General features: G+C 46.6%; 1 protein-coding gene across 1 annotated transcript in view; it reads right to left on the reverse strand.

Moving 5' to 3' along the window:
- Window positions 1-10,994: 10,994 nt before the first annotated feature.
- Window positions 10,995-12,936, reverse strand: part of LOC126109758 (juvenile hormone epoxide hydrolase 1-like) — a 104,941-nt gene continuing 102,999 nt past the window's right edge. Inside the window, exon 6 of the mRNA XM_049914809.1 lies at window positions 10,995-11,751. Within this exon, the coding sequence (XP_049770766.1) occupies window positions 11,553-11,751 (199 nt within the window). The 3' untranslated portion in view covers window positions 10,995-11,552. The remainder of the gene's footprint in view (window positions 11,752-12,936) is intronic.

A 12,936-nucleotide genomic window follows, 5' to 3' on the forward strand; every position in this document is an offset into this window, starting at 1 on the left:
TGTGGGACGTCAGGAACACATCTCTGCCACGACCACACGGAGACAGATGCTGACATCTACGTATAGTTTGTTTCAAATGGCATTAACTCAAGCGCTCATTTATATTGCAGATTCCCAAATCCACAACTCCTGTGGTTGTTCGCAGTTGCAGGATCGAGCAACCATTTTTATATTTGAGAAACAAAAGCTTATTGAAACCTTTGTTGACTGGCCGCTGTGGCCGAGCGGTTCTAGGCGCTTCAGTCCGGAACCGCGCTGCTGCTACGGTCGCAGGTTCGAATCCTGCCTCCTTAGGTTAATTAGGTTTAAGTAGTTCCAAGTCTAGGGGACTGATGAAAAAACTGTTCAAATGTGTGTAAAATCTTATGGGACTTAATTGCTAAGGTCATCTGTCCCTAAGCTTACACACTACTTAATCTAAATAATCCTAAGAACAAACACACACACCCATGCCCGAGGGAGGACTCGAACCTCCGCCGGGACCAGCCGCACAGTCCATGAGGGGACTGATGAGCTCAGATGTTAAGCCCCATAGTGCTTAGAGCCATGTGAACAATTTTTGAAACCTTTGTTTATTCGGCTCCTAAAATAACAACAACAGTAGTCAAATGTATCAACTATCGCAATGCATCATTGTTACTAATTTCGTATTGGCCAAAAACAGTTCAGCGCCATCTTGGAAATACAGATTTATCATGTACAAGCGCAGATATTTTCTGTGTGGTACCTGACTATGCACACACACCAGTGTGTCGGTTGTTTTTTTCTTTGCGTCGAGCAGTCATCCCACAGACACGTCACAAACTTTACTACCTGAGGTTTTCTCCATACATGTAACAGCACCACTAAGATTAACGGTTTGGCATCCACACGTCCACATATGAACTGCTGCCCAGGGGAAAATAAACATTAATGACCTACTCTTGCCACATGCACTAGGAGGTACTAATCAGCCTAAAAACATATGACTCGTAATAGCTATAATAATTAGTCTCCAAACGATTTAAATACTGATGTAATATTATTAAGTACACTGTCCTCAGTCACTAATAGAAATATCGGCCCTCATGCCCGTTACACCCTGTACATGCAGACCTCTAGCTGCCGACAACATGCCAACACTCCCGTCACAGAAACTGTTCCACACAACTGCCCAGGCACTTCCGCAACCCATAAGCTGACGCTGTTACTTTCATCCTAGTGGTTGGTACAGAGATTCCCCGTGGCATCTAAAAATCCCATAAATGTCATAATTACAATGTGTCTTATAAATCAAATTAAGCAGAACATAAATGTATGTTGATGACCGTTATATAGGTAGTTCAACACATCCAAACGACATTGTGCAAATACTGCTTATAATTTTTTGACTGAAACGGGTGATAGTGACTTGGGAAGCATTAAGACCATACAAAAATCAAAATTATTAAAAAAGTACCAGAACAAAAATCAAACAGAATGCTATTGTGATATACATCAAATTATTCTCTTCAATCAGAGGATTAGGAAACTGAAATTGGCATCTGGTAGGTAAAGCACTGCAGAACTCACTGATGTATATTTATCTGTGAGGGGCATTCAATAAGTAATGCAACACAGTTCTCTTCTGAAAATAGACTGGTTTATTCAGGATTCCAGTGCGCGACATATTCCTCATTCTTTTCACTACAGAACCTACTTTTTCTGCATAACCTCTGTTCAGTGCGAGGGACTTAAGTCACCTTGCTGGAAGGACCTGTGTGCCCACGTGGGTCGACGTCGGAACCAGCGTTCTGCTGCACTAACAACATCCACGTGGAGTGCACCCTTCGTTGGGTCAAACACATGGAAGTCGGAAGGTGCGAGATTCAGCTTTTAGGGTGCATAAGGAAGAACGGTCCAATGAAGTTTTCTCGGTTCCTCTCGGGCGTATGAGGCCTTGCGTCGCCTTGGAAAAGCAGAAGATCGCTTGCATTTTCGTGGTGACGAACAAGCTGAAGTCGTTTTTCAATTTCCTGAAAGTAGCACAGCACACGTCTGAGCTGATCGTTGCAACACCAAACACAATAACCCCTTCAGAGTCGCAGAAGGCCGTCGCCGTGACTACACCAGCTGAGGGTGCGACTTTGAACTTTTCCTTCGGAGGTGAAATGGTGAGGCGTCACTCCACGGGCTGCCGTTCGGTTTCCGGTTCGAAGTGATGAACGCATCTCCCATCACCTGTGACGATATTCGACGAAAAATTCTCACTGTCGTCATCGCAAGGAGCAAGGAATTCCACACAGATGATTCTTCGTTGCTTTTTAAGGTCTTCTGTCAGGCAGTGATGTATCCAGTGGGCACACACATTTGACTACCCCAACTGCTGGGCGAGTGTGTCAGTATCAGCAACCAAGGTATCTTGGTCATCATCTGTCGATCACCTCGAATGAGAGTGTCCTCACGTTCCAATATTTCAGGAGTCACAGCTGCGTACGGCTTGCCGACACGTGGGAGATGGGGCAGGTTTGCGCAACCTGGTTGCGACGAGCACAGACGCCTCGCCCAACGACTCGTCGCGCTTTTGTTCACTGCCACGTCTCCGCAGACATTCTGCAAGCGTCCTCAGCTGCTGCTGCTCTCCTTTTGTGACTTCCTCACTGTGAGGAGGTTCGAGTGGAAGTTTGTGGCCTGTTGGCCTTTACTCCCCTGGGAATCTTATAGAGTCTTCTGTCTGTACTGTTGGTTGGATCTATAGTGGCAAGGAGTGCCGATGTCCTATTTCTTGAGTTTGTCGATATGACGATTTTTTTTTCTTCTTCTTCTTGCTTGTTGCTGAGGGCTCTCCCTCGGTTGGGATACTGGATATAGTGTATCCTGCTCTTTCATACTCTCCGTGGACCAGAGCGAAGATGATGCAGCGCATTTGCCACTCTGTGAAGATAGGGAAGGAAGTGATCAGATCGTAATCCTCCCTAGGAAGACCAACAAGGCCTTCTGGATACTCAATTGGTTGGTGTGGGGGTGGAGGTTTAGAAAGGTTAGGTGGAACGAAAGGATAAGGGTTGTCGTGGTGGGGATATGTACCATCGCGAAGCGATGCAGCGATCTTCTTCGTCACAGCGCTTGCGCTGTACATGTCTGGAAGCGGCAGGAATGGGACTTCTTCCCACTCCTCTTCTTGCGCTGCTGCTTCGGTGTCCTTCTTGTGCTGTGTCGCCTCCCCTTCGGCAGGCTCGTCTGTCTGCGTGGCCACCGTCCTTCTCACGTGGAGGAGTCGCCTGGGTGGCGGTGTCCTCTGTTGTGGCGGAGACTTCTTTGGCTGAGCGAAGCTCCTGCGTCAGCACAGCAGTCTGACGCCGAGCCTCGCCCAGTTCCGCCAGCATGGCCGCCCTCTCTTCCGCCATGGCGGATTTGAAGGCGGACATGGCTTCTTGTACGGCGTCGTTAAGGCGCCTGGTGACGACGTCTTCTGTGCAAGTGACCACCTCTTCGTGTGTGGTGGCCACTTGCTGCTGCGTCTTCTTCTCCGGCCCGCGCCAGTTTCTTCTGTAGGCGCAGGAACGGGCGTTGGCCGCGTGTGCGCCGGCGCAGGTGCAGGGGGCGTCCTTCTGCTTCTTGCAGTCACGTGTGTCGTGTGCTTGCGCACACTTCAAGCACGCAACTGCTCCGCTGCAGTGCTTGGCGACGTGGCCAAGCTTTTGGCAGCGTCCTCAGAGTCTTTCGCGACGGCATACATGAATAAAACGTTCTCGGTTTTCCAGCCGCGTCGATTCGAGTAAAATGCTCGAGCTTTTGATGGCCATCTCTGCCATCGTCGTCAGGAGTTCACTGACTGCCGGGGCTGTTACGGTCTCTCGCTTGTATAGGCATGATGACATTATCAGCAGCCAATCAGATCGATCCAATGTGGTGCGGGCGCGTAAGTCGACCCGGGCAGCTGGCGGAGCTATTGCCCGTGGCAGCACCGGTGACGTCAGGTGGCGCCAGGGGCAGGCGCCACGTTTGGAACTGCCGCCCCCGCGTCGCGCATCTGTCTGCTTTCTTTCGATGTCCAACGACCGCCCCCATGTCCTGCTGAGTGTGTACCCCCGGTCTCTGTTGAAAGTGTTGTTGTTTGAGCGGATCTCGGCCGCTCCCAATATGTATAAGCATGAGCCAACACTTTAGTACGTATTTTCGAACTGTCTTATGTCCGTTTTCTAGGCAATGCTCCGCTATGGCCGACTTGTCAAGCTCCCTTTGTTTTATATGGCGCTTGTGTTTAGTACAACGCTCCGCAACTGTGCGAATTGTCTGTCCGATGTACATGCTGCCACATTCACAGGGTACACCATACACACCGGACACTCGAAGAGCAATGTCGTCCTTAACAGGGCGCAACATACCTCGTATCTTGGGGGCGGGCCGGAACACTGGTCTTAGCCCATGTTTCTGGAGCAGACGTCCTAACTTACTGCTAGTTGCTCCACAGTATGGCAGGAATACAGTCCCTTTGGCCTCTTCTTCTGATTCACCAGCTTTCTTTTGTCGGCGGACCTTGAAAGCGTTTGCGATGTCTCTTTTGCTGTGTCCATTTTCCCCGAAAACACGTTTTAAGTTCTGAAATTCAGACTGTAGGTGGTCGTCGTCAGAGATAATCTTGGCTCTATGAAGCAACGTGTTCAGGACAGCTTTCTTGTGTACAGAGTGGTGGAAACTATTGGCTTTCGAGTACCGAACAGTGTGCGTTGGTTTCCGGTACACTGCAAGCGCCTACGAATATCTGCGATGCTCCGATTTCCCGCAAAAAGAATCTCAATGACAGCTCTCTGCTTGGAATAGGCCTCCGTCACAGACGCCATTTTGAATGGTACGTATGGAGCCGCTAGCTATAGGAACTTCATGAAACTATAGGGGAGTATTCCACGATGTGCCACAATAAATTTCACACTTTTTCAACCACAACTGGCTGAGAAAAAAAAGTGTTGCGTTACCTACTAAACGCCCCTCGTATGTTGAAATATATCAGCTGCTGTAAACGTCTTTTTTTAAAATAATTGCCAAAATTAAGATGTGCAGCGTTATCATATCAGATTTTATAGGATGGATGCTGTCCGCGCCACAAAATCTATTACGTCACAGCGAATAAGGGATTGTTCTGAGTTCCTGTACACCTTAATAATCCTGCGGATAATTTCTAAGACACAAACCGAATTCGAAAACTTGAAACACACGAGAAAAGCTGCAAATGAAAATAAGCAAAAGGATCAATATGGAAAGCGATCGACAAGTCCAGGCAGGGAAATACGGAAGCGTCCGATCCAACCCGTCGGCTTTGACCCATGACGTCACAAATATGGCGGAAACGACCATAAACGACAATTCCAATATGGCGGATATAAAAACGTTGCATACGTATCACAAAGACGAAAACACATAGAAAATCAACACACACAAAGGTTTCACAAGAACAATCTGCTAACATTGATAGCAAACAAAGATAATAATAAACAAGTGGTACTCAAGGCCAGGCAGGGGGGGGGCTGCGCCCCCCCTGACCCCCCCCCCCCCCCCCCACCGCCAAAAAAGAACTCCCAACCTAACCTCGTATTCAGGGCTACGCTACAGATCAATGTGTAGGTCAATCAAAAGATAAAAAAAAAGAAAAAAACAATATTGATTCATTAGACATAACGAGTAGCGACAAAACATATAGACCATAAAGATTTAACAATCTAATGGCAAACTGATAAAAGCCTCATAGACGACGTTAAAACAAAAAGTACAGTAAAAAGGTAAACTATATATTACAGGCCCTAAAACTCCTACTAAGGTAACGTCAACGAGGCAACATCTACAAACACGCCACACTCACAAGCCAAACTCCGCGCCGTAATGACGTCACATACCACAACACCCTTACGTCACGGGTCAAAGCCGACGCGTGAGATCGGATGTTTCTGTTGACCCCCAGGCAGTTCTGCGCAATAACCGAATGCGTCTGTCACGTTACATCGGAACCAACCTTAATTACGCACGATTAAGGTTAGTAATAATCTATTTGGATCAGATCGATTGTTCAGAATCGATCTCAGACGCTTGAATAGCAAGGCTAGTTGAACGGAATTATTAGACAATACGCTTTAGCTGCCGGCGATCGAACCGTGTCGTAGTACCTTCGCAGAACTTTCGCTCACTCACTGTATGTGGTGTTCCTACCTTGCTTTTCAGACCCAAGGTTCTTTAACTACAAAGAAACAGTTTTAATTTGTACATAGAATTCTCATGCGTTTTATGGACTTTTCATTATAGCTGGGATAAAATATTTATGCCTGTGTCGTATTTCGTAGTTTAATAATTTGAAATTTTTGCAATGGGGTCAGAAACCACTCCAGGTACACAGCATGTGATTTTCGATGTTATATTTTGACTCTACTACGAAAATAGAAACTTCACAACTATGCGCTTCCTCAAAGGACATTTATATGTCCACTGTTGTAACCAATTCGTAGAAAATACACTCCTGGAAATGGAAAAAAGAACACATTGACACCGGTGTGTCAGACCCACCATACTTGCTCCGGACACTGCGAGAGGGCTGTACAAGCAATGATCACACGTACGGCACAGCGGACACACCAGGAACCGCGGTGTTGGCCGTCGAATGGCGCTAGCTGCGCAGCATTTGTGCACCGCCGCCGTCAGTGTCAGCCAGTTTGCCGTGGCATACGGAGCTCCATCGCAGTCTTTAACACTGGTAGCATGCCGCGACAGCGTGGACGTGAACCGTATGTGCAGTTGACGGACTTTGAGCGAGGGCGTATAGTGGGCATGCGGGAGGCCGGGTGGACGTACCGCCGAATTGCTCAACACGTGGGGCGTGAGGTCTCCACAGTACATCGATGTTGTCGCCAGTGGTCGGCGGAAGGTGCACGTGCCCGTCGACCTGGGACCGGACCGCAGCGACGCACGGATGCACGCCAAGACAGTAGGATCCTACGCAGTGCCGTAGGGGACCGCACCGCCACTTCCCAGCAAATTAGGGACACTGTTGCTCCTGGGGTATCGGCGAGGACCATTCGCAACCGTCTCCATGAAGCTGGGCTACGGTCCCGCACACCGTTAGGCCGTCTTCCGCTCACGCCCCAACATCGTGCAGCCCGCCTCCAGTGGTGTCGCGACAGGCGTGAATGGAGGGACGAATGGAGACGTGTCGTCTTCAGCGATGAGAGTCGCTTCTGCCTTGGTGCCAATGATGGTCGTATGCGTGTTTGGCGCCGTGCAGGTGAGCGCCACAATCAGGACTGCATACGACCGAGGCACACAGGGCCAACACCCGGCATCATGGTGTGGGGAGCGATCTCCTACACTGGCCGTACACCACTGGTGATCGTCGAGGGGACGCTGAATAGTGCACGGTACATCCAAACCGTCATCGAACCCATCGTTCTACCATTCCTAGACAGGCAAGGGAACTTGCTGTTCCAACAGGACAATGCACGTCCGCATGTATCCCATGCCACCCAACGTGCTCTAGAAGGCGTAAGTCAACTACCCTGGCCAGCAAGATCTCCGGATCTGTCCCCCATTGAGCATGTTTGGGACTGGATGAAGCGTCGTCTCACGCGGTCTGCACGTCCTGCACGAACGCTGGTCCAACTGAGGCGCCAGGTGGAAATGGCATGGCAAGCCGTTCCACAGGACTACATCCAGCATCTCTACGATCGTCTCCATGGGAGAATAGCAGCCTGCATTGCTGCGAAAGGTGGATATACACTGTACTAGTGCCGACATTGTGCATGCTCTGTTGCCTGTGCCTATGTGCCTGTGGTTCTGTCAGTGTGATCATGTGATGTATCTGACCCCAGGAATGTGTCAATAAAGTTTCCCCTTCCTGGGACAATGAATTCACGGTGTTCTTATTTCAATTTCCAGGAGTGTACATACATGTGCGTAGTTTGAACAAAGTAAGTTAGGAGCTGCTCTTCGTTGGTATTATACTTTCTTCATAATTAATGATGATACTGCACATGCTTTGAAAGGGGTTACAGGCACGAGCTATAATGAATCAATTTTTGGAAATGGGGATCAGACATGTGAGAGAGGAAGATAGACAGGTCGGAGATGTGGATATGAATGAATGTGAATGAGATGATAATGGTATCCAGGAAGCTACAGTGAGGTGACAAGTCAACCAGACGTGGCACGGGCTCAGCCAGTCGTTGGAAGTCTCCTGCAGAAATATTGAGCCATTCTGCATCTATAGCCGTCCATAAGTGCGAAAGCATTGATGGTGCAGGATTTTGTGCACAAACCGATCTCTCAGTGGTGACCCATAACCCTTCGATGAGATTCATGTTGATCGATCTGAGTAGGCAAATCATTCGCTCTAATTGTCACGAATGTTCTTCGAACCAACTGTGGTTCAGTGACACGGCGCATTGTAATCATAAAAATTGCGTTGTTTGCGAACATGAAGTTCACGAATGGACGCAAATGAGATCGAACTAGCCGAACATCCAGAGGACCCAAGCCGTTCCACGTAAACACAGCCCACACCATTGTGCGGTCACCACCAGGTCGCACAGTGCCTCGTTGACAACTCGGATCCAGCGCTTCGTGGGGTCTGCGCCACACTCGAACCTTACCACCAGCTCTTACCAACTGAAATCGGGACTCGGCTGAGTACGCCGCGGTTTTCCAATCGTCTAGGGTCCAGCCAATATGGTCACGAGGCCAGCAGAGGTGCCGCATGTGGTGTCGCTGCCGTAGCCCGTTACTGCCAAATTTCGCCGCACTGTCCTAACAGATACGTTCGTCGTACGTCCCACATTTCACGCAATGTTGCTTGTCTATTAGCACTGACAACCCTAGGCGAACGCCGCTAGTCTCTGTCGTTAAGTCAAGTCCGCCAGCCACTGGATTGTCCGTGTGAGAGACAGTGCCTGAAATTTGATATTCTCTGCACATTCTTGACATTGTGGATCTCGGAATACACAATTCCCTAACGATTTCCGGTGTTACCTGCTTCCGCTCCAACTACCATTCCACATTCAAAGTCTTTTAATTTCAGTCAAGCAGCCATAATCACATGCATCACATAAGTACTAATGACAGCGCCACCAATACACTGCCCTTTTACACCTTGTTACGCGATACCACCGTGATCTGTATATGTGCAGATCTCTATACCACACCATCTGTGTATTTGCATCTCTCTATACCACCGCCATCTGTATACGTGCATATCTCTATACCACGCTATCTGTATATGTGCATATCTCTACACCACGTTGTCTGTATATGTGCATCTCTCTATACCACCGCCATCTGTATATGTGCATGTCTCTATACCATGCCATCTGTATATGTGCATATCTCTATACCACCACCATCTGTATATGTGCATATCTCTATACCACGCTATCTGTATATGTGCATATCTCTACACCACGTTGTCTGTATATGTGCATCTCTCTATACCACCGCCATCTGTATATGTGCATATCTCTATACCATGCCATCTGTATATGTGCATATCTCTATACCACCACCATCTGTATATGTGCATATCTCTATACCACACCATCTGTATATTTGCATCTCTCTATACCACCGCCATCTGTATATGTGCATATCTCTAAACCATGCCATCTGTATATGTGCATATCTCTATACCACCACCATCTGTATATGTGCATATCTCTATACCACACCATCTGTATATGCGCATATCTCTATACCACGCCATCTGTATATGTACATATCTCTATACCATGCTATCTGTATATGTGCATATCTCTATACCATGCTATCTGTATATGTGCATATCTCTATACCATGCTATCTGTATATGTGCATCTCTCTACACCACGTTGTCTGTATATGTGCATCTCTCTATACCACTGCCATCTGTATATGTGCATATCTCTATACCATGCCATCTGTATATGTGCATATCTCTATACCACACTATCTGTATATGTGCATATCTCTATACCACGCTATCTGTATATGTGCATATCTCTACACCACATTGTCTGTATATGTGCATCTCTCTATACAACCGCCATCTGTATATGTGCATATCTCTATACCATGCCATCTGTATATGTGCATATCTCTATACCACCACCATCTTTATATTTGCATATATACCACGACTTTCATCACCTCACTGTATTACTCCTACGCTGTAATATAGAAGTTGAGGGATAACACATGGCATACTACCGACTGATGTGTGTAAGCAGGCTTCTAGTAGTGTAATACGTAAAACTGTATGTATTCAGCGTTACCTTAGACCACAGTCACAGACAAGGACTGATTGTCTCAGACTTTTTATCACCAGTCACATGCAGAGTGAAATAGTAATGCAGTCAAACAATCGAACAGATGAAGTAAAATCCTGCACCCATACTTTGAACGCTGGATTGAGCTTGACTCTTCAGAGCTACAGGTATTCTTTGGGCTACTAATGACAGCTGGTTTACAGAAATCACACGGGAAATCCTTCAGTGAATTTCTGTCACACGAGTGTAGCTTACCTGTTTTTCGAGCTAGAATGAGCCTTGCAATATTTGGTGATATTCTGGTGTGGCTACGGCTCGATGGTAAACTTAAAAGAGAAGGAAACCAGTTTCTGAATCAAAAACTGAACCTATAAGAGCTGTGTTTGAAATGTTCATTGACACATGCATTCCCCTTGTATCCATGGGCCTTACATTGCAGTTGATGAGCACTTATATACAACTCGAGTTGCACATTCGTTCAAAATCAGGAAGTTCGGTGTAAAAGTTTGCTCTGCTATAGATTCTGAAACCAATCATCTCATAAATTCACAACTGTATACATGTAAATCTGCTGAACGTGGGAAATAAATCAAGGGCGACGGACGAGTAGTACATGATTTAGTTGACCACCTGAGGGAAGTGGTAGGAACATTACCACTGATAACTTTTTGTACAGTTTTACAACTTAATTATAGCATCTAACAATGGAGTTGTAATGTCAACCAAGTTCACGGGTATTACAATAAGGAGTTACTATTTTTGTGGAAATATTTTGCACTTTATTGCCACTTAGTTGCTAGACTCAATTTGGGGTCAAAAAAGACCCCTTATATGTTTTTCCCGAGCTGATATCATGCGAGGATTAAAGGAAAATTCATTAACGTAACTGCTGTGACAACTAAAACGCCAGAAAGTAGGCGACAAATAATAAACATAGGTCTGTAGTTTACCTCCTGAGGCCCACGGTCCAGTGTACTGGACTACGCACAATAGCAATGCTTGAGACCCGAAGTTCAGTATACTGTACCAGCCATTCTGAAAAAAGGAAAATTGCAAAAAAAGTCCTGTTTTAATATTATTTTAGGCATATCTGGCCCCAAAAAGAGTGTATTCTAAATGAAATTAAAGAAAAAACTCCTTTTGGCCTCAGGAGGGCATGGAAAACAGCAAATTTTAATGTCACTGAAATGAATCGACTGTACAGTGTGACACTGGTAATTGCCGTGTACTTTGTATTTTACATGCAGCAGCAGGTGAGTTTCAGTTCTGGTAGCTGCCGGTGTAGTTCGCACACGCTGGACACCCGAGTAGTCGCACACGCTAGACGTGTACCGACTTGACGAACTCCCAGATGTCCTCGGCCAGCACTTTGGGCTCCTCGAAGGCGGCGAAGTGTCCTCCGTTGGGGAAGACGTTGTAGCGCACCAGGTTGGGGTGGACGTCCCGGGCCACCCACTCGGGAGTGAAGAGGATGTCGTGCTCGAACTGCGCCACGGCGGTCGGCGGGTACCTCTCGATGCTGGAACACAGGAGTACAGCCGGTTACTGGAGGGCTCACGCGTACTTGGCGTGACACCAGCCTGTCGACGTTTCGTTCTTTGTACCACGGTGCTGACAAGTGTGAATACTAAAATGAAACTTCCTGGCAGATTAAAACTGTGTGCCGGACCGAGACTCGAACTCGGGACCTTTGCCTTTCGCGGGCAAGTGCTCTACCAACTGAGCTACCCAAGCACGACTCACGCCCCGTCCTCACAGCTTTACTTCTGCCAGTACCTCGTCTCCTACCATCCAAACCAGTTTCATATCAGCGCACACTCCGCTGTAGAGTGAAAATTTCATTCTAAGTGTGAATACTGTTGAACTATCAGTTTAAGAAGTCACGGTTACAAAATACTAACAAGAGTTCTATACAGAAGAATGGAGAAATGGCAGAAGCCGACCTCGCGGAAGATCAGTTTGGATTCCAGAGAAATACAGGAACACGTGATACAATACTGTCCCTGCGACTTCTCGTAGAAGATAGGTTAAGGAAAGGCAAACCTGCGTTTATAGCATTTGTAGACTTAGAGAAAGTTTTCGACAATGTTGACTGGAAAAGTCTCTTTCAAATTCTAAAGGTGGCAGGGGTAAATTACAGTGAGCGAAAGGTTATTCACAATTTGTGCAGAAACCATATGGCAGTTGTAAGATTCGAGGGACACGAAAGCAAAGCAGTGGTTGAGAAGGGAGTAAGACAAGGTTGTAGCCTATCCCAGATGTTATTCAATCTGTACATTGAAGAAGCAGTAAGAGAAACCAAAGAAAAATTTTAAGTGGAAATTAAAGTTTGTAACACCGCGGTTCAGTTTACAGTGATAAAACCTATAGAAAGAATAATTTAAAATTAAAATTTTTAGAGGGGAAAATAGTGTAGATTCAGAGTTCGGTAATTGAAAATCAAAATTATAGGGTGATTCAAAAAGAATACCACAACTTTAAAAATGTGTATTTAATGAAAGAAACATAATATAACCTTCTGTTATACATCATTACAAAGAGTATTTAAAAAAGTTTTTTTTCACTCAAAAACAAGTTCAGAGATGTTCAATATGGCCCCCTCCAGACACTCGAGCAATATCAACCCGATACTCCAACTCGTTCCACACTCTCTGTAGGATATCAGGCGTAACAGTTTGGATAGCTTCTGTTATTTCTCGTTTCA

This window comes from Schistocerca cancellata, chromosome 12 (assembly GCF_023864275.1).
Source record: "Schistocerca cancellata isolate TAMUIC-IGC-003103 chromosome 12, iqSchCanc2.1, whole genome shotgun sequence".
NCBI lineage: Eukaryota > Metazoa > Arthropoda > Insecta > Orthoptera > Acrididae > Schistocerca > Schistocerca cancellata.